The following is a 23,647-nucleotide window of genomic DNA, read 5'->3' on the forward strand; positions in this document are numbered from 1 at the left end:
CGGAGGTGAGCATGATTACACCAGATGGTCAGACTAGGTTCGGTTTGGTATGATACGTATTTTCAAACTACACCTAGTTATTCATCTACGTATGCACAAGGCAAACAACCTCTCTACGTACTATGTAGGTACCTAGTTGAGAAGGTGGAGGAACACTAACACAGGGAGCCGCTGATATGATTTATCTAGGTACCTAACTACGTAGATAGGTACTTATTCATACAAAGCTACTTCGCAAAACTAATTACATGGCACCTCGCGGAACGACTCGATCAGCGCGCACACAGCTGCGTGGTTGCGGTTGGCCCGCTCGTTTCTAAAGTCGAACGAGGCGCTGGTGATCTTTTTACTGTCATTACTATCAAAGGTGTCAACGTGATCGAGCAGCTTTTTTCTGAGCGGGTGCTTGTCTTGCCATCTTCTTGGTAGTTGTACACAAGCGTCTTGGGGGACATCGAAATGGCAACATTCTGGACCCGAGGATTATTGGTCACGTCTAGCCCAGCGATGCCTTCGACATATGGCAGCGCCTCCTGGGCTTGGCCGGCCGAGATGTAATTAGTGTACAAACTAAGAAATTAGTAGTTGTTCTATTTTTCTTTTGCAATATGCGAACGTGAGGACAACAATGAACTAGGCTTACCTCGTTGAAGTGTCCATCGTTGACCTGCCGCCCGACCAGCACTACTCGCATAACCCTGGTCGATCCAGTTGGCCTTGTCACCGCCACAGAGCGCATCCTCCAGTTGGCAATTGGTGTGCCAGAAGATGGGTTCCCAAGCATGAGCCAGCTCCAACTCGGCAGCGCAGGACGAAGCAAACCCCAGGAGCAGCAGGCTCAGAAACACAAAGTTTCTCATCGCTGTATAGATGTTGCCAACGACTGGACAGTCGGTGGAGTGACTGCTTGCTGAAGTTTGGGTGTGGGAGTGACGGACGAAGCACGGGATGGGAAAAGAGAAAAGCGACCAGATACTTGAGGGCAGACTTCCGATATCGTGGCAGTCCTCAATAACCGCCGGTCTCGGCTGCTGTCCATGTAACCTTGGAAAGGAAGCCAAGCCATGGTTCTAGTGTAGACCTATGCGGTAGCAACAAGTCTAGGCCAAGAGCCTTTGGCTGTTCGGCGTACCTAATTAAGACTAGGCAGATATTAAACCTCCCCCAGTCACAGACAGGGGAAGTTGCATTGCGCTACAGGTAGAAAATAAGCGCAGGGGCAATTCCGATAGGTGCAGGTCTTATGGGGTATTAATTTCCAATCCACCACTACGCCTAGCCGCCTTGGCGCATGTTGGGCTACCTCGTGGACAAATATTGTGACGTTAAAGAGGGCCCAGACCGTTGAGAGCATGCATGGTGTCCGTTCGCACTCGCTAGGTTATTGGGCAGTGTACGGGCCGGGAGACTGTTTTCCTAAGCCGGCTTCTGCGGCGGCCGGAACTATCCCTTGGTTGCCCCACCGTCGCATGGATGGGACGTGACATTGCGCTGACATGCTTCTTACTATGTCGGTCAATCAGGCCAACAGCCCGGGCCTCTTGATCAAGACTTATCCACACTCCTCCGGAAGCCGGCCGTCAAGGTTCTAGTTCACTAGTTATAGACGAACTGGCCAAACACGGACAAAATCCATTGCTTTCTTCACGCCGGTGCCTCATAGCGGGGTCTAAAACAGTGGGGCGAAAGGGCCGCAGTGGAAGATAAAACTAGTAATTAATTAGGTAGGGAGCTTTCGCTCTTTTTCGTGCCACCCCAACCCAACCCCCTCAAGTACACAAAACCCCCCTCACAACAATATGGCTGCCTCTGTAGACGCAGAGCTTGCTGTCGCCATTTCTGAGCCCCGTCCCTATATACGGAACCCGAAGTCATGGGTATTTAACGACCCAGACGCGGTAACCATGAAAGGGTGGGGAGAGGCACCGGTTAAATACACCAAGGACGACTGCGTGGCAGCCATGCGCGGCGAGAGGGCTCCTTCCGAGCAAGTCGACCAGTTGCCCGACGTCATGCGGTGCAGCGTTCTCAGAGGCATCCGCCATCACCACGGCTTCGCCACCGAGCTTCGCACCATGTCCTGCGGCCCAGAGCACATACGAGCCCTCAATGCGCGGGCCATCATGAGCAACGAGATTCCCGATATAGACAAACCGGAACACATTCCTTACTGCATCTGGTACCCTGATGTCGCCACCGAGGATACCTACCGCGCCCTAGTAAGACGGTATCCCCAGATGCGCTACCACGTCGGTCGCGCCACCGCCGTGGCCGGCTACGTCGACCTATACCGAGAACTCGATCTCCTCCCAGACCTCGCGATTGCCGAGGAGGCGCGGGATAATGCGGGCAACAGCGGTAGCCGGGAGATCTTCGACTTGATCGTGAGCCAGCCTGCCAGGTGGCGGGTCATGGACGACTATGCCAGGTGTGTGGCGCTGGAAACCCCGCTGCTTGCGAAGCATGGTCTGAATGGCGATACTGCGGTGCGGTCTCTGCTGGGGCTGAGGCGCAGGTACGATGGGCGGAGCCACAATACTTCTGACATACGGGGGTCGCATGGGGAATTTCGCCCAGATGACTCAGACCACGAGGAACTCGCGCGTCGGTATTTCAACATTACTGAGGACTGGAGCATTGATGAGTTCAGTTCGGTGCGCAATGCTTCATGTAGCTGTGGTAAGCATGACCGGGAAACCCCCCTGCCTGACAACAGCGATATGCTGGCGCTCTTGTGGAACCCGCTGCCGACAGACCTCCCCGCCGGCGACAAAGACGTCCTCATCCTAATGGCCGCATATTATGGAGACATTGACAGATACGAGCGTCTGAGGCGACCGATGCTTGTGTCGCAGGTGGAGGAGTTGTGTGTCAGGCGTGGTATTTACCACAACACCATGTTCGCAAAATGGTGGTCTCTCCAACCCGATAGCGACCACTATCGCTATCAATGTGCTATCAATGCGCGCGCCATCATGAACAACGACCTATCCCGCATCACCGACCAAACCTCGGAATACGACCTGCCCTACCAGATCTGGTGGCCCCTCAGAGCTCACCCCGAAACATATATCGAACTAGCCCGCCGAAAACCATCAATGAAGCCGGCCGTAGCGCGGGCCTTGATCGTCGCTGACTACCAGGAAGCCTGGGACGGATTTGACTTCGAACCACACGGCGAGCTGGTCGTCGAGGCCAAGGCGAGCCCCAACCCGCACTACCTCGCGGACCTGGAAAGGCGATGCACGGAATCAGGGCTTGATTTCGAGAGACTGGAGATCGTAAGCCAGTGGTCTCAGAGGGAGTTTGCCATCAATAGCTACGTCGATGACACGACCACGTTTCTACGCTCGTCTATCTCTGTGGCCGATTTCGACTGGCTCGAGCAGGGACCCGCACCCTACAACAGCGAGAGGGTTAACATGAGCGAAGCGGAGCTGTTCGCCATTGTTCCGGATGAGATGCGGCCGCCGGAGGGGTTTGAAGCTGTCATTCTTGGGACGCTTTACTACGAGTATGGGCACAAGCCACCTGCTGAAGATGCGGAATCGGAGGCATATATTCCTCGGGATCCGACCTGGAGGAGAATTGGGAGAGGCGGAAGCAGGGGAGGAAGGGGCGGGGGGAACGGCATCCCGTGGGGGAATGGCCGATGGGCAACGCGCGGACGATAAGAGATTCGTCCGTTCCTTATCCCATATGGCAAAACCATACTTGCGGTAATTATGGGTCAAATATTGCTCCCTCCAGGGGCGACATCCAGTGTGTCGCGGCCTGAACGTGAAATACCCAGGATAAGCCAAGCCAGTTAAGGCCGCACTGTCCTCGCTCCATCTCGTCGTCCCCAGTGTGTGCAAAGAGTGGCTCCGAAGAACAACTAAAGTCAAAACTGCTGTTTCCAGCAGAGGTGTTCGGTAACTGGAAGCGAGGTGTAGGTGTACTAGAGCTCCCGCCCTCTGTGCGCATGCTGTCAATGAAATCGACGGCGGTTACGAGCTGGTGGAAAACCGCGGAGGGCGTAGAAGTCCAAAATGCCCATGGCCACCAATTCACCTCGCTCTTCACTTGGCCAGTCAAGCCATCCTTCCTCACGGGCAGTCTGTCGATCATAAAAGACCTGTACCCGCCATGACTCCATGACGCTGTCTGTTTTGCTAACCCTGCTGGAGAACATTCTCGGAAGTAGGTCTGCTATTATGTTGGAATCATCGAGCAAGTGGAAACAGCAGCCTCTTTCCAGCTTGACCAAGTCCCCCGACCTTAGCCTGCTAAACTAATTCATAATTACAATTACTCCACGTCCTGCTTGAGAAACACCGGCATCTCGTCCAATGGGCAATCGACCTCGACGACGGATCCACCATCATAGACGGTATCTCGAGCAAATGCCTTCCACCGGCCCTTGACGAGAGAGGGCATATACACCGACATCCTTCGTTGGCCAGGCTCCATGACAGGGCAGCACAGGTACTGATCTCCGTACATGTACTGCCTCTCTATCGTCCAGCACACCGCATCGTCAGGGAACTCGTAGAAGCACGGCCGCATGACGGGCGTACCGCGCTCGTGCGCCTCTCTCATCAGCTTTCTCGTGTAGTCCCTCAGGTCTTCTCGGATAAACATGTACTTCTTGCAGATGCCGTAAACGTCGGGCCCATACGACCAGACTTCGTTGGCCGCGCCGCTCCGGCAGGTCGCACCGCCCGTCGTGCCAATTTGGAGCTGTCTCGGCTCCCTGTCGCCATGGAGCCGCATGACGGGGCAGAAGGCGGCCCACTGGAACCAGCGGACAAAAAGCTCCCGGAATCTCTCATCGTTGGGGTCGCCGCCGTGGAAGCCGCCAATGTCGGTCGTCCACCAGGGCAGGCCCGCGATGCCCATGTTCAAGCCCGCAGCAAGCTGGTTGCGGAGGCTGCCCCAGGAAGACGCAATGTCGCCGCTCCACACGAGAGCCCCGAATTTCTGGCTGCCGGCCCAGGCGGCACGAAGGAGATTGACAGCGCCGTCCTGCCCCTCCGCTGCCATGCCTTCGTAAAAGGTGCGGGCATATTCGCGGGGGTAGATGTTGCCGATGGCGAGGTTGGGCCCCCGGTAGTAGCGGTAGTTGTCAAAGTCGTAGGCCGCATACTCGGGCTCGGCCTCATCCAGCCAGAAGACCCTGATGCCTTTGATGTAATAGTTCTGCTTCGCCTTGGACCAGACGTACCTGCGAGCCGCGGGGTTCGTGGGGTCGAAGTATATTGTGTCCCCCTCGAAGTCCATTGTGGTTCTGATACCCCGGTCGACGCGGACAAGGTAGCCATTCTCCAGCATCTCGTGGAAGTTCTCCGACTTCTTGTCGACCGTGGGCCAGATGGATACCATCAGCTCGATATTCATCTCCTTCAATTCCCGCACCATTGCGTCTGCATCAAACCAGTTATCAGCACTATGGTTTCTGTCTGAAACCCTGCACGGTCCGCTGCTCTATGTCTCACTAACCTGGATCCGGCCAGTACACCGGATCGAACTTCCACTCGCCCTGTCGCGGCCAGTGGAAGAAGTCGACGACGATAACATCGATTGGCAGGCTTCGCCGCTTGTACTCCCGAGCAACATCGAGCAGCTCGTCCTGCGTCTGGTATCGAAGCTTGCACTGCCAGAACCCGAGGCCGTACTCGGGCATCATCGGTACCGTCCCCGTTGCCCGAGCATATGCCTCTTCTATCTCGGACGGGGTGTCTCCCGCCACGATCCAGTAATCAAGCACTGTGGTCGAGAATGCCTCGAAGGTCATGACATTCTTACCGAAAACAGCACGACCAATGCCTGGGTTATTCCACAGGAAGCCGTAGCCCAAGGACGAGAGGGCGAATGGTACGCTTGCTTGCGAGTTGCGATGGGCAAGCTCTAGGTCCTGGCCCTTGAGGTCGAGGTGAGGCTGCTGGTACTGGCCCATCCCAAATATCTTCTCCGCGGGGTCGAGAGACTCGAATCGCGCTGTGAGATGATAGTCGCCGCCGAGAATCGGCCTGAGTTCTCGCGCTTCCACTTCGATTGCGCTGCATTTCGGGTCAAGCTGGTTGCGCCGGTTGCGGACGTATTCCTCGAGCAAGAGCCTGCCGTCTGAGTTGAACACGCACAGCTTCCCAGCCCTGGACATGACGCCCTTGATCTTGCCGCACGTGATAGAAGCCGTGTCCGCACCGATCGAGACTTGAGGCACGAATGACGCCGGCTTCTGCAGCGCCCAGTCCTCGTCGGGCATGCAGCTGGCCTTGGTAGCCCTCACCCTCAGAGCGTTCTCACCCCATGGCTCGATCCAAACCTGTTCGGCATCGAAATGGTAAACAAGGCGTCGGTCCTGCTCGAACAACATGACTGCTGGATTGAAGTACCTCCTAGGTTCAATAAAGCCAAGGTTTTTCTGGGGTTATCTCCCAAAAGACTTGGTGTGCGACAGACGTAGGCGTCACAATCCCGATGTTGTATGCTAACCCCGCCGGGCCGGGCCTGGCCCTCATGTGATGGTACTGTGCAGTAGCTGCTGCACCCCCCATGAGTCGCTGGTCATAAGTTGCAGAAATTGAATGCAAGAAAACCGCTTTCCGGCTCAACCCGCGTTCCCCGAATCATACCCCATGCGTAAGGGGAGAATTATTTCCCAGGATTCCCATCCTTCCGGGCCTTGGCAGCCAACTAATTAAGCCACTGCCTCGAAGTGCTGTTTGCCCCACTCTCCTCAGCATTTCCTGCTTCTTCTCCATTCGATGCCCCCTTCGCATTTCTAGAAGTAGCAATGGCCCACAGAGTTCCCCAGAGTGCTCCTAGCAAGGTAATAAACAAGGGTGCCAAGTTATGTTCGCGCCAAACGACCCAAGCACAGATAGGGGTTCGCAAATGAATACAAAACGTTCGGCCCGAGAGAGCGGATCAACCCCCAGGATCTCGAATATCCAGGTGAAAACGCTGGCCAAGTCTTGCCCTCAGTCACTTACGTCTTCAATTAATTAGGTGTAAGTCTACCGAGAGTTGCTTGATCTGTTCCAGCAACGCTCCAGGCTGGTGTTTAAATGTCGATGACAACTGACGACACCCAAGACGCAAACATGAAGCTCCACGACAAAGTTGTCCCCAGAACAATGGCTTCCATTGTTCAAAGCAGCTCATTAACCAGTACATAAAATTTGCTAGACAGAAAATCAAGATGGTGTGATGACAAAGTTATCATAGTACCAAGCTGCAATACCCCAGGTGGAGCTCTGAGCAGTGATAATCAGGGTGTCTGACCCGGTGCCGACGAAAGTGCCCGTGTAACTATTCCACGTGTAACTGTCGCCGCCAGTGTTTCCCGACGCGAACGGCGCCTTGTTGTTGATCGCCACTTGCCAGTAGTTCGAGTCGCCGCCGGAGCCCAACATTTCCCACGACACGCGGTAAGTTACTCCCCTTGTAGTCGCCAACGCCTGTCCAAATGTCATGTGCGTTTTCCCGTTCCATGGTTCGTAGTAGGACGAGAATAATTTCAGGCAACAGCTTCCTCCATCGACGTTGCCGGTCGAGTCAGTCTGTGGCGCTACGGCGCTGGCAACAACACCACCTGCCTTGGTGTTCTCGATGATGCTCCACCCGCTTGTATTGCAGGTCTCGAAGTCACCGTTGGTGACGAGGTTGGTGGGAGAGGCCGCGGCCGTCGTGGTCGTGGTTGTGGTGGCGATAACCGTCTGGGTGCCCTTTTCAGTAATGACTGAGACAAGAGTGGTAGCAACTGTCTGTGTAGACGTCGCGGTGGTTGTGAGGGTGCCGGTTGCGACCTGGGAGCATGCCGAGGAGATCGAGGCAGCCTCCCAGCCAGAGATGGAAGCCGGAGTAGCGATGTCTCGCCTCTGGGGAACGTTGACGATCGCCCTGGGCTTGTTAGCTCCTGTTCAACGCGGATAAATGCGGGGACGCTTGAGAATGCATACGTGGAGGTGACATAGTTGGTCACGGTAGTTTCATCGGTAACAGTCGTCAGGGTAATGACAGTTGTGGTGGCAGTTGCTGTGGCACCGGCTGTCGTCGTTGGTGCAGAGTAGCCAATGTAGGACGTGCAGAAGTCGGCTCCGGCAGTTTTAAGATAGGCAATATCACTGGGGCAGACCGGGCGACCTGGCGAGGTCACGTTGGAATAAGCGAAACTATAGCCGATGGTGTAATGATCGGAGCCACGGTATTGGCCCTATTAATTGCAGGTTAATTAGAGACGGAGGAGAGGAGACGCCAACGAACAGAGCTTCCAAAACTTACACTGTTAGTGGCATACGAAGCAGCCCAAGGCTCAGTATACATGGCGCAGTACTGTCCTTGAGGCCTTCCGTTTTCGGCCATCAGGTACGTGTTGAAGAACTTGCAAAGAGCAGGCTTGCCAGTGGAGGGCGGATGACGAGTGTTGTAAGCACTTTGCGACTCACAAGCCGCTGCACACAAGCTCGGGTCGAAAATGCTGGTGGTGAAAATCTTGGAGCCCATGTAAGTATTGGCTCCGTTACAATCCAGGGGAGCATTGATCGCATTGTTCCCCAGCGACACTCCGGTGTAACCTGGTATTGACGGTATGGCGGTACTCATATAGCCATTGGAACCAGCAATGACGATTTGGAACTGATTACGCCACTGGCCAGTGTTGACGGCGTTCTCGGCAGCAACGTATCCGCCCCAGAATGTGCACTTGATGACTGTGGTTGATGGAGGATTCTGGCAACCGGTTCCGGGATCGACAGTGGGGTCACGCTCAAAGTAAATGTTGATGCCGACACAGCCGGTAATTGCGTTGCATTTGCTAGCACAGAGGGCGGGATCGTAAGTGTCGAGGGTCGTCAGTCCCATATACCCATATGCGCCGGAGCTGCCCTGGAGGTTTGTGAAAGTATTCGCGTATCCGGACGGTGTAGGAGCGGCGGAGGCCAGGGATGAGAATGATGCGTAGGCGAGGAAGGCACTGGCCGTATCCGGGACCGGGACCGGGCCGGATCCAGTTGGCTGGGGGTCGCAAGCGTTCCGCACCTTCAGATTGCGCTTCTCGACGGGCAGCGGACTCGCGGTGGCCGATGCTGTGGCCTTGGCCAAGTTGTAGGTAACTGCTTGAGTTGTGGCTCCGATGGGGATAGACGCAGTCGGGGGGTCAGGAGCAGAATCGACGAGCTCAAAATCGATATCCTGTCGAGCAACCAGAGGAGAAGCGCTGGCTACTGCCGCGAGGGCGGGGAGGAAAGCAACACTGGCCCGCATTTTAGGCTAGGTTATACGTTCTCAGGGAAGGAGAACCGGTGCAGAAAAGTGGCACAGGAGGAGAGGTGGGACTCAAGGAGGGGAAGAAAGAGTTGAAGAGATTCCCTTGTCTTGGGAAAAGGGAGGAGAGGCGACGCGGTTCATATATAACCCTTTTTTAGGTTTAGATGATACTGTTTTCTTGCGCCCTCCTCCGTCCCAGCTACAGTCTAGCTCCGGTGGCTACCGGGTGCCTGTACCTAGCCAAGTGCATTATCACTATCGTCAATAGCTTCCGCTCGCGAGAGAAGAATGGGTGAAGGTTTCCGATGTCACTGTTCCCTTTAGAGCTAAGTTTACCAGAAGCACGCTTCTTGATTGGGGGTGGCTAGCTGCCTACGGTCGCGACTATCATCTGGGGTGTCCAAAGCGCAGCATTCAGCTGATTTGTAACAGGGCAAAGTTCTGCTATGTCGGGCCTTCAGGGCTATCAGCCCAAAACGTGCGGCTGGCTAGTCCCTATGCGTCCGAACAGTCTGCAGTCTGCCGCGTGGTATCATACGCCAACTGGCAATATTGAGAGCTTTCTCCACACTGCATGAATACGAGATTAGAATAACCACTGTTTTGTGTGGTTCATTAGTTGGCGTTTCCTATTCGGTGCTGTGGAGCAACCTAATGTAGCTAGATAATTCAGGGGCGGGGCCAATATCATAGGCTCGTTAGGAATACCCACTCGTTTGCAGGCGGTCTGGAAGCCTCCCGCCCAGCCTCGGCCCGCCCTTGTCATTTTCGGCCAAGAGGCCTAAGCTTTTTTTGCTCATAGCTAATAGCGCCTGGATGACGCAGGCGGTTCTTCAGCTGGAAGGAATGGCCTGTATACTGGCCGCACTATACTGTTTAGGACAGGCCTGAACGTTCAGGACAATACCACTAGGGCCTTGTTGGATTCGCAACTAGCTTCATTGGCTGCTAGCGCAGCGCACCGGCCGGAACTTTGACTCCGTAAGGTAGGGCCAGCAATCACTAGTCGGGTGAGGCTGAAGTTGTGAGGTGACTATTTGCTCTGGTTTTCGTCAGGTTCTGTCTCAGTGGCCTCCCCGGCACGTGCGGCAAGCAAACTTGTGTATGGTCTGACGGAATTCCGGCACGGGTCACAGCCATAGCAGACACTGGAAGGACTGGCCATATGCAATGCCCAACCTTGCGGTTCGCTCAGGTGACGCTACAGAAAGCCGGGATCGTGAGACGGTTAACCGAGTGCTCCGTCCCGTCAGGCCTCAACAAGACCCGATTTTCCCCGGGGGGGGGCTCCCAGCAGCACCGAGCCGCTTGGCCGATCAGGGATCCGTCACGTCTGGGCACATGATGCGACCGCCCAGCAGGACAGCACGAATGACTCCTCCCTTAACCGGCGGTCCGCAATGGAACCGCAGGTCCCCACAATAGCCCCACCTTCAAATTTGAGATGGGGCCGGGGGAACAACCCTCCCTCTGTCCTGTCGCTTGCATCCTTTCTGCCCAAGAGCTTGAAAATGGTCTTCATGCCGTCAATGGACTTGGCGAATTCCAGCCGCCTTTGCCGCTCCAGCTTCTCGCCTCTGAGCTCCAGGTGCGCCCGCAGGAAGCAAAGCATCACCGCGGCCAGGCCAGCCACGTAGGCCGTGGAGAAGGAACTGCCGCCGACCTCCTTGCCTCCCGGGACGCGGATCTCAACTCCCGGCAGAAGAAAGCCAGGTTCTGAGAAGAGGTTTAATCCGGACATCTCGCCGTACTTTGTTGCTGAGACAGTCCGGATGGCGCCCGGGAGTCCAACGAAGGCGGGGCGTGAGCCTTCACTCGACCTCAGCAATGTCCTGGTTTTCTCTGCTGGAAACCACCGCGCTCTGAGCTCCCTGAGCGCTGTGAAACCCCACGACGACGTTACGCCGAAGCCTTGGGTAATTACTGATTAGCTAGACATGCTTTGAACTCCTCCTGGTATTTGCTGCTGTCTTCCATGTCCGCGGGATTCTGGAGGCTGTTAGCACCAAATGAACAGCCTCTTTCACCCTTATACTTGGATGTATCTTGATGGTCAGCGATTGAAGCTGGGTATTCCCGTCAGCACGCGCTGGACATGGTTTGTCGGTACTATCGCCATGTACCTTTCCCAATTCCGAGAAGGTTGATCCGTATGCCCAGCCGCAAAGGACGGCGGTATTTCCAGAGGAATAAAGATGGACGTGCTTTGCCTCCGGGGCTGCCTTAAGGATGGAGTTGGCACAGATATCGAGCTTCTGCCATTTCCAGACCTCAACACCGAAAATTTTCGGGGTCTGCTAATCAACTTGGTCCCCTCCCGCGAAGCATTGGCGAATGGCAGCGTTTATATGCAGCTCTGGACGTGTGTCGTCGACGTCAACGGTGAAAATATTTGTCACACCACTCGTCCGTAAGCATTCGAACAAGCTGACGTCTAATGCCTAGTCTTATTCATAGTCTGGGCATTGCACTCCTGACAGATATACCTGTCGTAGACGCGCAAATTGGGGTCTACTGGCAACCCGTCGGCCTGTGGCGGCGACACTGCGGGATTATCGACCGAACGGTTCTTTAGAAATTGAGTCAACTTTCATTGCATGTCGTCTAGCGCATAGCATTTGGTCTGTAGATGGGGTTGCTGATTTGGGTTGGGCTTTGAGCAAGGGCATAGCATGGGACATCCATCGCTTAAGCACGGGCTAGGAAATTTCTCCGCCACGGGCATTTTTTCTGCATATCGGCGTAATCCAGTAGTAACAGTATGACAGCTCACCCTCGACATCGACAGCATTCATGCCAAGCATGGCCATGGCCCGAGGACGGCGAGGAGTGGGTGGATACCTGTGGTGGGGGGTGGTACTTGCTACACTACATCCCCCACGTTATATGTCGCCCCTGCAAGTTTACATGACAGTTGATTGGTAGCGCACAATGCAAGGCATAACCAACGGTTCACTTGCATGTTTCTTAGACAGAGACGGGAAGAGAGAGGCAAATCGGAAGAGGCCCAAGACCCTGCACTGCAGCTCTAAGCATAGGCTACAGGAAACGGATGAGGTGACTGCCCCGCTCGGGGGGCACTTTCGGGGAGAGACTTAACGCCACGCAACCCCCTCCTCTAACAGCTCAATGTTTCCTGGCAAGTTCTTGCATTTCAATTAGCTTTTTGCTCGCTGATAAGTCTCAAAATGGCCACGAACGAGAGCTCCGTGCAGCAGGAGGGAGGTCCTGGACCATCCCTCGCAGCTGACCCGGTAACCGGCATCGTCCCGGGATACTACTGGCAGCAAGCTGCCCAGGTTGGATATTGGCCTCATGACGATCGTCTATTGGACTTGCTGACAATTCTCAGGCCCTCCCTCCAGATGAAGACGGAGACTCTTCACTTGGTGACGGGGACAATGCCTCGTCAACCGCGTCTGTCGCGTCCAGCATCCTGGAGTACCGGACGATCCAAGGAAGAACTTACTACAGCGATCGGGGTAACGCCAAGTACTGGTCAGTTCAATGCGTCCATGTCAGCATCTAGCTCTTAATGGAGTTCATAGACCTGACTTGTATGACAGGGGATTGAATGATGATAAGCAGAACGAGTCATTGGACATTAAGTTAGCAAGACTGCATTTCTTGCGCAAGATGAGAGACTATGCTAACATGTGACATTAGCCACCATTCTCTCACCCTCGCCATCGACAACAAGCTCTACTTGGCTCCTTTGAAGAAGGATATTGCCGTTAGAAATCTAGCCCTATCGAGACCAAGGCCAGAACTGAACCACTTGGGCTAACAGCTTGGGCAGAAAGCACTCGACATTGGGACCGGAACAGGTTTGATAACACAATCCGTATAAACTTCCATGTTTCTCGACTGACACGGTGACTTCCAGGGATTTGGGCTATGTATTGAGTTTTGTCTCTTTCTAGTCGTGCAGGCAGGGGACTCACCAATGACACAGTGACTTCGCTGACGAATTTCCAACTACCGAGGTTATTGGGACGGACATCTCTCCCATCCAGCCTTCCTGGATCCCGCCAAACTTGAAGTTGTAAGTTACTTGCAGAATATAGAATGCCCATGTGATGTCAAGCTTACCATATTGAACCTCTTCCATTAGCGAGATTGAGGACTGCACCCAAGACTGGACCTTTCCATCTGATTCCTTCGACTACATCCATAGCCGCTGGCTGAACGGGAGCATTGATGACTGGGGAAAGCTCTTCAAGGAAGCATACCGGTGCTGCAAACCAGGTGGCTACGTTGAGAGCTATGAGGCGACGCCTGGTATGGAGAGCGACGACGGTACAGTCAAGGAAACAGATGCGATTGGGCAGTGGGGCAAACTCTTTGTTGAGTACGGGCGCAGATGCGGGCGACCGTTCACGACAGTCACCAGCGGCCTCCAGAAGAAGGCGATGAAAGAGGCTGGGTTCATTGACATCGAAGAGAAGGATATCAAGGTGAGTACCAACCCCCTATCCAAGCCCAGAATAATAATGATTATCTAACCACAGTGAGATGCGGCAGACCCCAATTGGAGGCTGGCCTCAAGACCCGGTTTTGCGCGACGCTGGAAGGTATTTTTGTTCCAAACCCCAACCCTCCAAACAAAAGCCCGCAAGCGAGAGATTCTAATTAAAGTCTTTGCAAGATACGCACATTTGGCCCTGACGCAGGACGTCGAAGGATTTATGTTGCTCGTAACCAGTGAGCTGGGCTGGACCAAGGAGCAGAGTCTGATCTACGCGGCCCAGGTTCGGCGGGAACTCCGGTCTGGGAAGCACCACGTGTATTACCGGCAGAGGATTGTCTGGGCTCGGAAGCCTGAGGGCAATAGCGAGTGATAGCAACAGTAATTGCGACTCATGGCGGTGACAGTTGCGACTAATATTGGTAGGGAAGTTGCGATTGATAGCATGGGTAGTTACGACTGACAACAGGGGCAGTTGGCGACTGACCTTGTCCCGAATTGTCGTGACATGATTGGCCATATATAGTGCTCTATCTAGTGCGGTGATTGACCTCCTCTGGGAAGGCAGCGTTGAGGCTGGAACTGGCCTGGGTAACTGTCATGGGGGGTGGCAACACCCTAGTGGCTGGGAGTAGATCAAGTCACGTCCTAGACAGCGGCATGACCCTAGGGGTGCTCACGCACTGTCATGCGAGGTTATTGTTACCACCCCCCCGACGACGCTGCCATTGTCGTCGGCCCGGGGTGGATCCTCCTGCCCCGGGACATAACCCTGCGACACGGCAATCATGCCACGCGCGACTGGATCGCACGCCTGTCGTCCACGGCACGACCTGCTCCTGCTTCGCCCTCTTTACCACGTTGCCACCCTTTACCCAATCGCACACTTGACAATGGCGAAGAGCGTTCTGAGGGGAGAGAGCCTGAACATGAATAATTATAACGAAATCCTGCTAAAGAGAGACTATGGACAGAGAAACTTGCTGCATCATATGATTACCTGCATCAAGATTATTTCGTCGGAGAAACAGCCAGACTGGAAGGGCCTTCCTGTGGAAGCCCTTCGGCTTGTCTAGTTAGTGGTACTAGTCTAAGCTCCTACTACACTCACGGAGAGAGAGGCGAACGGCAGAATCCCATTAACGGATATTGCGCAATGGGCTTGAGAAATATTTACATCCAATCAAATAGGAGAAAGAAAGGAGCAGCCCAGGGAGCGGTGACTATTGCTTACCCCTCTCGACCGAAAACCTTCGGTTCCGCTACCTTTTCAGCCGCAGCTGTATTTAGCTATGACAACGATATGCTACCTAACACGGGCATGGCCTCCAAATCTAGCCGCACACGTACTCCGCACATGAGCAGCGACGATAACGAACCGCTGTGGTGTGATCCCGTCCTTAGGATCTTGGACGTTGCATCAATCTCGCGGCGATGATGACGACCCCGTTTAGTTACGAGAGGGTCCCACTGCCCTCATTGGACGGGCACATGCGTCTCGTCGAACTCTACCCTGCAAAGAAGCCTGATTCCCCCTCGGCAGAGTACGACGCACCGCTGCAATGCCGTCTTTTCACAACGTCCCTTGGCTCTCCTTGTCCATTCCTAGCCCTTTCATACTGCTAGCGCTCTGACGACAAGACGCACTCGCTCCACATCACCATCTCTGACCGCGATAGCGGTTCGCATACCGACATGGCCGCGCTAGGCATCACCGCCTTGCCAGATGAAGCCCTACTCCTATCATTCCCATTTGAAGTTTCTAGACTTTATTTTTCTGCCTTACAAAATAGGGAGATAGACTTTATTTTTCAAGCCTACCTACCCCCAAATACAGCGACGAGCACAGGCTGTGCTTGAAGAAAACGTCATGTAATTTGAAATGGCGCTAGTGAAGACAGGGGGCAGAGCTTGTAGAGAAACAAAAGGCAGAGCTTGTAGACATTTTCAACGGTAAAATTGACAAAATCAGTATGCGTATAAAGCTTAAATGCAAGCGAAATCTTTGGTGCTATTTTCAAGTTAGTAAAATGCTTGTAGGTGGGAAAAGCTGTAGGTTTTGTTTGTTAGCATTACCTAAGCTAGTGTAGCGTTATAGAGGCTAACAACGCATTAGCCTATTGTCTAGGGTAAATAGAGGCAAATGGTAGTGTAAGGCTATAGTTGTAACCATTTAGTAGTTAGCCAAGACATGCATTTAAACTACTATAGAGCTGTTTGTTTGTTTGCCTAAATACCTGTTTCTAATATGCAAGTGTGGAATTAGATGCATGGCAGGCAAGATTGTTAGTTATTTGCAAGCAAAGCATAAGTCTATCAAGCCTAGCAAACAGTTAAGGATTGCGGAATTGATAAGCTAAATCCTAGACATTACAAGAACCTAGGATAAGTTAAAAGAGTTTAAGTTTCTGCTACCTACCATCCTACCTATCCTGTTTATTAAGCCACTAGTTGTTGGTTTAAAATGCAACCAATGCAACTTTGTCAGCATAGAGGTAAGAGAGATGCAGCAACATTGCTAGAATGATTATAGATAGGCAAATGATTAGAGTAAAGGTGGTAATGTAGTGAAAAAAGCAAAGCAGGAGTAGATTGTGCTATAGATAACAGGCATGCATTGTTAGCAATTTTTCCAGTTAGGCTTTAGAAGCAGTTAGTTTAAGGTTGGCTAGGGCAGCAAGCTAGTAGTGGTAGCAAAGGTAGGTGCAGAGATATTAAAGAAGCAGCTAATACAAATCTATGCAATCTAGATAGCATAGTTTAAGTCAAAAAGGCAGTTGATTAAGGCAGGCGATAAGAAAGCTAAGCTAAACAGGTAGTTAGACTGCATTGGTTAGCTAATGCATTTGAAAGGTTTAGACCTAGCCTAGTTGCGCAGCATGGTTAAGCTAATTGGCAAAGACAAGGTAATATTGCAGTAGATATAAGAAAGCATAAAGTAAGTGATAGAGTAGGCAAGAAAGGTGGTAGTAAAGTAGCGCAGGCATGCAATGTTGTTTAAGATTAACAAAAAGAAGGTATATGTTAAGTAGAAAAAGCTATTTGACAGGTAGATTGATGCGTGAGGCTTGGTAGGGTAGAAAAGATAGTTTCTACTGGCTGTAAATAGATAGTGAGGGCAGGGCTTGAAGTGGCTCTAGGAGCCTATGACCTAGCCTATGCGCCAGCGCAGGTTAGTCAAAGCCTACGCGCCCTCTGCGTAGAAACTACCAAACATCAACACCACTTTTACTTCATACAATATTACAAGATTGCTATTGAAGTAACTCTCTGCCAACACGCTATAAATTAGTAGCATGGATATACTTGTTAGAGTTATAATACAAACCAAAACTACCAAAAACCTCAATTTTCGCTAATTCTAGCAATACCAAAATCACCCTAAGAGCTTGCAAATAGCGTTAGCTACATGCAAGCCTTTAACGCGTTGATTAGACCAATCTACGCGTAAAGCACTATTTACTTGCCTGCTTCAACCAAACCTGTCAAGTATTTAAGCCTAACCTGTCAAGTATTTAAGCCTCTTCCTACTAACATTTAAATACTTGCTAGAGTATTTACCAACCTTCAAATACCCAAGCCTCTTGCGTATTTACTAGCAAGTCTCTTGCGTATTTACTACTTTCCTGCCTTCTTTGCCAACTTACTTGCAAAGAAGATCCTTTCTTTCTTAACTCTTTGCATTGTATTACATTGCTTTTACATTGTTTTGCCTTTCACATTGCTATTACCTTTAACGCTAAACCTACTAATCTGACTAGTTACTATAGCCTAATCAGTTGCCAGACACTTGCCTACGCAAGCAAGACTATCAACAGCAAACTCTGCCACTCTTGCCTACTTAGGTAGTCCTTTCTGCCATCAACCTAGAAACTCTCCTAGCCTTGCCAGCAACCCTTCCAATAATCAACTAGACGCTAATTAGTACTACTCTAACCACAGGAACAAGAACCTTAACAACAGCAGCGCACTAATCAATAACCACAACACTGTCAATAACCTACGCAACAAGCCTATCAATAACTAGCTTCTAGCTATCCACGTCGCAGCCTAATTCTATCACTAGGACTGCAACTAGTCACGCAAATCAAGCAATTAATACTACACCTTAAACCTCTAGGTATTCAAAGTTATCAACCAATTTGACAAAGATATTGCAAAGATCTAGAAAGGCTACTACAATAAGAGGCTATTTAACCTAGGTATTGACATCTCTAGAGTGTATCCTAAGCTTTAAAACACCTTTCCAAGCTTTAAAGCTTTAAACAACGTCGACAAAACCATAATAGGTTGGAAGACCCAATTTCTAGGATTCTTTAAAGCAGGCAACTTTATATGGAATAACCTATACGACAATTCCTAAAAGCCTAAGTTAAAGCGCAAGTCTAACTTCTTTTGCCTCCCTAACAACAAGGAAAAAGAACCTAAGCCTCTAACCTCTAACTGCAACAACTTGATTATAAAGAAGCTAGATTTTCTAGTAACCTAAGCTAAAAAGTCTAACGCCTACATTAACGCTTTCTCTAAGCATATAGATTGCTTTAAGAAACGCCTTGATATAGCTAACTAGGCTTAACGCTAGTCAACTACTTAGCCTTGCCCTAGCCAATCTTGCCTTGATTAGCGTGGTAGCTTTTAGCAGACCCAATTTAACAACTAGTCAAACCCTTGCAGCACTCTAGCTTACACCCAAGAAAGCCTAGCCTTTCACAACCAAAGTAGCCTAGCCTTTTAGCAACAAGAGCAATTTACTACTCTAGCTAGCACTTCCAACAACTACTCTAGCTATTATTTGAAGAAAGACAATGTTAAGATATTTAACCTTGATATAAAGGATCCTAATAAGGATAGAATGATTACTAAAGGCAAGTTAAATGTTTACACTAACGTTTTTGCCTTCTTTAACCAACTAAAAGTCCTTTAGAAGGCAAAGGATAAAGCAGCCTTTACAAGCCTAATCCTAACACTACTCTACAGCCTAGCCTTGTTGTGGTATACTAACAAGCTTATGCTAGCTAATTGCAATGCTTTTAAAAGCAACCTAGGTTGATTTATTACAGACTTGCAAAAGCGCTTTAAGCCTAACCAAATAACAAGCCTTTAGAAGCTTAAGGCTGTGTCTTTCTTGCTGCACAAATTTTTTAAAGATCACAGCAGCCTATGCTAGTATATATAATGCTAGCACTGCCTTGCCAAGGCTATTGGAAAGCAAGCAGACAATAACCTTTTCACTGCTATATAGGAAGGATTTGATTAAGCTATTTAGAACCTAATCGACCCCTTTAAAGAGAGCATTAACTACTTAACCTTCCTGCAGGATATTGAAAAGAAGATCCCACTTCTGCAGATTAAAGCCAATACTTGGTATGACAAGTCTTCCTAGCATTAGTCTAACTACCTATGTAACAACTGCTGTAACAACTAACGCAATAACTAGCATAACAACTAGCGCAATAACTAGTGTAGCAACTAGCGCAACAACTGTCATACTAACCAAAAGGACAATTAGAAAGGCAATTCAAATTCTTACAACTGCAATCAAAACTGCAATAAGGACTATACTTAGCCTTGCAACCAACCTTGCAATAGTAACACCTAGGACAGGAACTGCAGCTATAATTAGCGTAATCTGCATAGCAACTGCGATAATCAAGATACTTGCAAACGCTTTGACTAGCATAACAAGGCTAACCTAGCTTAAAAGCTCTCTAACAACAAGTTAGTAGCCTTCTCCCAATTAGACTAGTCTTAGCAATCTGTCAACTCCTGCGACAACTCTAGCTACATTGCCATAGCCTAGGTCAAGAAATGCTAGACCTGCAGCATTTGCAAAACTACTTTTGGTAGCTGCAACAACCTTTTCTAGCACTTGCAAACAAGCTGTCAACTAGCTTAGCTAGCCGCACCTGCCAATCTACCTAAGCTAGCAGTCAAGACTAATTTAACAGCGTATCTTAGAGACATAATCACAGCTACTAGCCTAGCTAAGCTGTCAATTAACTCCTTTAAAGAATACACTTACCTATAGCTGCAGGTAGCACTATCTAAGAAAGCTGCCTAAGCTAGTGATATAGTTAATATCTACGCTAACATTAGATGCAGTAACCTATTGGTTGACAAGGAATAAGCCTAAAGCCTTTCTAATCTAAAGGTTAAAGACTGCAAAAATGCTATAGACAGTATTGGCAGGTCTATCAAGCTAACGCAGTAGGCTACCTTTTCCTTCTACGCCTCTAGTATAGTCTGCAACAGCAACCCTAGAATCGCCAAATTCACCGCCTAGGCATAGCTTTGCCAAGACCTAAAGCCCTAAGCCTTGTTAGAGATAGGCTTTTTAAAGCCTTACAGCGCTAACATGCTGTTTACCAAGGATAAGCTTTGATTTGCCTCTCATAACAGCTTTGGCATGCCTATTGCAATAATTAAGAAAGGCAACCTAGTTACCTAAAAGGTAACCAATTGATAGGCAGTTGTAATTCAACTTAGTTAGACTGCCTAGGTAGCTGTCAACTAGAAGCCTCTGCCTAGCAACTAGTCTTACACCTTCAACGCAACCTACCTAGCTGCAGTCAACATGCTAGTTGACTTAAAAACCTGCAAGTGTATACCTCTAGTCAATCTAACCAACGCACTGCTAAAGATCTTAAAGAATGCCTAAATCAAAAGGATTGCAAAGACTAAAGACTTAGCTTTCCTAGCTATTCCATTGTTAAGTTTTAGTCTCTAAGCGCTTGCTATAGCTACTACCCTAGCTACAACTGCTGCAGCCCTAAGTGTAAGACTAACCAGCCTGACTAATTAGTCTGTTAATTCCTTGGCATACGCTGCTGCACTTAGACTGCCAGCCTTGCTTTTAATCCAAACCTTTAGCCTAACTGCTACTCTTTTCAACACAGTTAGCGTAAAGTTTAACCTAACTAACGCTACCAAGGCAGTCGCCTTAGGCTTGCTAGAACTGCCACACCTGCAACTTGCTAAGGTTGCATAGAAAAGCAATAAGGCTTTGCTAGCTCTCTCTAATGCAGTATTTGCAATTACATAAAACCTAGCTACGCTAGCAGCTTTACCAAAAGGCCTAGCCTAGAAGGACGCAGCCTTAGAAAGTCTACTAGTGGAAAAGCCAATCGTTACCCTAACCTCTAGCTTACTAAGAATCAAGACCCTAACCAACTTACCTAAGCAAGTCACTAAGAAAGGCATATACATATACACTACTAACAAATAACTAGCTTACAAATTAGCCTAGCTAGTCAAGCGTTTCCAACAAATTTAGACTAACAATAGTCTAATCAAAGTCTCTAACAACCAACTTCTTAAGATCTTACTAGTCAACAGCTAGCAGAATAAAAAGATTGCTTCTAGGCTATACCCTCTTAGAATTAAGGACTAAGAGGTAGTTGATTAGACTTTTGACGCCTTATACAAGAAGAACTATATAGAGCAAGTCGATAGACCTACGCCTTTTGCAATACTAGTCTTTGTAGTCTAGCGTAAGGCTTATAGAGTCAAAAAAAGCTGCATAGTAGTCAATCTATAACCAATCAACTATATGGCAGTCTCTAACTACTACCCCTTGCTGCTGCAACAAGACATAATAGCCTTAATTTGCAGCAAATGGTATATTACTGTTATCAATGCAACTTCCTTTTTCTACCAATTCCTAGTAGACTCTAAATCTCAAGACTGATTTACCCTAATTACCTATTGAGGGCTAGAATAGTCAAAGGTTGCATTGATAGGCTTTTGAAATTCGCTAGCCTACATCTAGCGCTTTATAAACCAACTTCTAAAGCCTTTTAAAGATTACTGCTATGCCTTTATTGACAATATTGTTATATACTTTGAGACTAAGGAAGAGCACCTAAAGCACCTAACGCACATATTTAACCTCTTTATCAAATACAATATTTCGATTGCCTCAAAGAAGTCTTACCTAGGCTACCTTTCTGTCAAGCTCTTTAGCTTTCGCGTTGATAGATTTAAACTATCCACAACTTGAGAGTGCCTAGAAGCTATTAGAAATATCGCCTTTCCAGCCTAGCTTGCTAGCCTTAAATAGTATATTGGTGCTACTGGCTTTTTTTGTCACCTAATCCCTTACTACGCTTAGCTTGCCAAACCGCTGCAGCAGCAAAAGAAGGCTCTACTAGCCAAGGGTTGCAAAGATAGAAAGCTAGAACCTAGCGCAATCAACTGTTAAAAAGCCTACTGTCAAAAAACATACTACAAGCCTATGGAGACTAAAATCCTTGCATTCAATGCCTTGCAGAAAGCTCTTACCAAGAACACCGTTTTGGTCTATTTCAATCCTTAAAAGCCACTGTTTATATAGCTTGATAGCTTACTAGAAAATAGCTTTAGCATTATAGTCTTCTACCTTAAAGATAGTCATAACTAAAAGCTTAGTCACAAGATACCCTTAGCAGTGGTTTAGCCTGTAATGTTTATTAGCTAGACCCTTTCTAGCGCTAAGCAATGCTATAGACTTTCCAAATTGGAAGTCAGCTGCCTAGTCTACGCCATGCGAAAGATTAGGACAATAATTCAATTGTCAGAAAAGCTAGTAATTGTACTGACTAATCACTTGGCTACCAAAGAGATTGTAAAGCAGACTACTCTCAATACCTTATCTACTAATCAAGCCAATCAACAACTAGTCACTGCCTTGATTTACCTATTGCAATACCCTTTGCAAGTCTACCATATTGCTAGCAAACTCAACATAGTCTCTAACGCATTGTCTTAACTAAAGATAATCAATTCAGCTGCAAAGCCTAAACCTATAGCTATACCAACCCTTGACAACGTCTTGCCTGACAATAGTTAGTATACTACGCAGTCTAATAACATATGGCTTGCCTCTAAAGCCTTTATAAGTCTTGAATTGAAAGAGCGCTTCTATACTAGTTATATTGCAGACTTAAGCTATGCAAATATCTTTAAAGATTTGCATAGTGACAATAAAGTTGTTAAGAATGCTTTTCTAGCTAGGGCAGCCTTTGCGTTTAAGCTAATCAATAGTCTCTTATACCATACAATGCACAATGATTCCCAACAGCTCTATATACCAAAATCGTTATACTACAAATTCCTAGCCTTTGCTTACAATAAGAAGCACCACTTTAGCTACAAACGTATGCTATAAGAGCTAGATTAGTACTAGATGCATTAGAAGCGCCAAGAGGTTAACTAGTATATTACCAACTACTCTGCTTGCAAGGTTAACCGTACTAACAATAGCAAACCGCCTAGTAATTACTAGCTAATTCAGACTCAACTAGCCCCTATGCAAGTGGTAGCAATTGACTTCATCGTAAGTCTACCAAAAGTCTCTTCAGCTAGCACTTTCTAGCAGATTCCAAGTTACAAAACCTACAACGCCTTACTCACAACTATCAATAAGTTTACCAAGAAGTCTCTATTGATTCTAAGCTATGCAACTTATACAGCAGAAGACTAGAGATTGGTATTTACCTAGACCTTACTACTCTCAGACTAGCCTATCCTACGCAGAATTATCTCTAATCAAGACTCTAAATTCCAGTCGAAATTCTAGAAAAGGCTGTAGGCTAGGTTTAATACCAAGTTGATAATAACAATAGCATACCACCTATAAGCTAACAGCCTGTCAAAGCGCAAGAATTAGACTATAGAAGTGGCTATTCAATTCCACTGCTTTACCAACCCTAAAGACAACTAGGTTAACATCATTCCTATGCTTTAGTAGAATCTTAACAACGCGCACAACAAAAGAATAGCAGCATCCTCTAACAAGGTCCTCTTTAGCTTTAAGCTTTTAAGCCTTGCTAAGGTGATTGCCAATGTAAGTAACCCTCTAGCCTAGCTTAACCTCATTCGCTTTGTCCAATTAGCTATCTAGAAAGACCCTAAGCTAGCAATAACCTTTGCAGCTATACAAGCAAAGCG

General features: G+C 49.1%; 6 protein-coding genes across 6 annotated transcripts; 2 read left to right on the forward strand and 4 right to left on the reverse strand.

Moving 5' to 3' along the window:
• Nucleotides 1–132: 132 nt before the first annotated feature.
• On the reverse strand, nucleotides 133–1,102 carry QBC33DRAFT_623563 (uncharacterized protein; the record flags this gene model as incomplete). Its single annotated transcript, XM_060432901.1, has 4 exons — nucleotides 644–1,102; nucleotides 436–538; nucleotides 249–349; nucleotides 133–185 (listed from the first exon to the last, which is right to left on the reverse strand). Exons 1-4 carry the CDS (start codon nucleotides 858–860, stop codon nucleotides 133–135), a joined length of 474 nt encoding a protein of 157 aa, XP_060278876.1. The 5' UTR covers nucleotides 861–1,102.
• A 664-nt stretch (nucleotides 1,103–1,766) lies between these two features.
• QBC33DRAFT_551667 (uncharacterized protein) lies at nucleotides 1,767–3,902 on the forward strand. Its single transcript, XM_060429203.1, has one exon. It carries the CDS (start codon nucleotides 1,800–1,802, stop codon nucleotides 3,672–3,674), a length of 1,875 nt encoding a protein of 624 aa, XP_060278877.1. The 5' UTR covers nucleotides 1,767–1,799; the 3' UTR covers nucleotides 3,675–3,902.
• A 271-nt stretch (nucleotides 3,903–4,173) lies between these two features.
• Nucleotides 4,174–6,714, reverse strand: QBC33DRAFT_623565 (glycoside hydrolase family 31 protein). Its single transcript, XM_060432902.1, has 2 exons — nucleotides 5,482–6,714; nucleotides 4,174–5,405 (listed from the first exon to the last, which is right to left on the reverse strand). Exons 1-2 carry the CDS (start codon nucleotides 6,356–6,358, stop codon nucleotides 4,291–4,293), a joined length of 1,992 nt encoding a protein of 663 aa, XP_060278878.1. The 5' UTR covers nucleotides 6,359–6,714; the 3' UTR covers nucleotides 4,174–4,290.
• A 373-nt stretch (nucleotides 6,715–7,087) lies between these two features.
• QBC33DRAFT_258975 (uncharacterized protein) lies at nucleotides 7,088–9,369 on the reverse strand. The gene is made up of 3 exons (XM_060423088.1): nucleotides 8,269–9,369; nucleotides 7,947–8,200; nucleotides 7,088–7,887 (listed from the first exon to the last, which is right to left on the reverse strand). The coding sequence occupies exons 1-3, from the start codon at nucleotides 9,247–9,249 to the stop codon at nucleotides 7,182–7,184; spliced, it is 1,941 nt and encodes a 646-aa protein (XP_060278879.1). The 5' UTR covers nucleotides 9,250–9,369; the 3' UTR covers nucleotides 7,088–7,181.
• Nucleotides 9,370–10,579: 1,210 nt separating this feature from the next.
• Nucleotides 10,580–10,993, reverse strand: QBC33DRAFT_623567 (uncharacterized protein; the record flags this gene model as incomplete). Its single annotated transcript, XM_060432903.1, has 1 exon — nucleotides 10,580–10,993. One exon carries the CDS (start codon nucleotides 10,991–10,993, stop codon nucleotides 10,580–10,582), a length of 414 nt encoding a protein of 137 aa, XP_060278880.1.
• A 1,376-nt stretch (nucleotides 10,994–12,369) lies between these two features.
• QBC33DRAFT_551672 (S-adenosyl-L-methionine-dependent methyltransferase) lies at nucleotides 12,370–14,370 on the forward strand. Its single transcript, XM_060429204.1, has 10 exons — nucleotides 12,370–12,551; nucleotides 12,605–12,750; nucleotides 12,819–12,860; nucleotides 12,919–12,985; nucleotides 13,052–13,079; nucleotides 13,139–13,151; nucleotides 13,208–13,297; nucleotides 13,367–13,709; nucleotides 13,777–13,826; nucleotides 13,901–14,370. Exons 1-10 carry the CDS (start codon nucleotides 12,441–12,443, stop codon nucleotides 14,091–14,093), a joined length of 1,083 nt encoding a protein of 360 aa, XP_060278881.1. The 5' UTR covers nucleotides 12,370–12,440; the 3' UTR covers nucleotides 14,094–14,370.
• The last annotated feature ends 9,277 nt before the right edge of the window (nucleotides 14,371–23,647 follow it).

This window comes from Phialemonium atrogriseum (assembly GCF_030411735.1).
Source record: "Phialemonium atrogriseum strain 8032-3 unplaced genomic scaffold QBC33scaffold_39, whole genome shotgun sequence".
In the NCBI taxonomy this organism is placed as follows: domain Eukaryota; kingdom Fungi; phylum Ascomycota; class Sordariomycetes; order Cephalothecales; family Cephalothecaceae; genus Phialemonium; species Phialemonium atrogriseum.

What these genes read in the sequence shown, in the direction of transcription:
- QBC33DRAFT_258975 (XM_060423088.1), bottom strand. Translation starts at nt 9,249, where the DNA reads ATGCGGGCCAGTGTTGCTTTCCTCCCCGCCCTCGCGGCAGTAGCCAGC. An exon ending in CTTCGTATGCCACTAACAGT is followed by an intron (nt 8,201 to 8,268) that starts GTAAGTTTTGGA and finishes TGCAATTAATAG; the next exon opens with GGCCAATACCGTGGCTCCGA. An exon ending in ACCAACTATGTCACCTCCAC is followed by an intron (nt 7,888 to 7,946) that starts GTATGCATTCTC and finishes TAACAAGCCCAG; the next exon opens with GGCGATCGTCAACGTTCCCC.
- QBC33DRAFT_551667 (XM_060429203.1), top strand. Translation starts at nt 1,800, where the DNA reads ATGGCTGCCTCTGTAGACGCAGAGCTTGCTGTCGCCATTTCTGAGCCC.
- QBC33DRAFT_551672 (XM_060429204.1), top strand. Translation starts at nt 12,441, where the DNA reads ATGGCCACGAACGAGAGCTCCGTGCAGCAGGAGGGAGGTCCTGGACCA. An exon ending in CGGGGTAACGCCAAGTACTG is followed by an intron (nt 12,751 to 12,818) that starts GTCAGTTCAATG and finishes CTTGTATGACAG; the next exon opens with GGGATTGAATGATGATAAGC. An exon ending in GTTTTGCGCGACGCTGGAAG is followed by an intron (nt 13,827 to 13,900) that starts GTATTTTTGTTC and finishes AGTCTTTGCAAG; the next exon opens with ATACGCACATTTGGCCCTGA.
- QBC33DRAFT_623565 (XM_060432902.1), bottom strand. Translation starts at nt 6,358, where the DNA reads ATGTTGTTCGAGCAGGACCGACGCCTTGTTTACCATTTCGATGCCGAA. An exon ending in GGTGTACTGGCCGGATCCAG is followed by an intron (nt 5,406 to 5,481) that starts GTTAGTGAGACA and finishes GGTTTGATGCAG; the next exon opens with ACGCAATGGTGCGGGAATTG.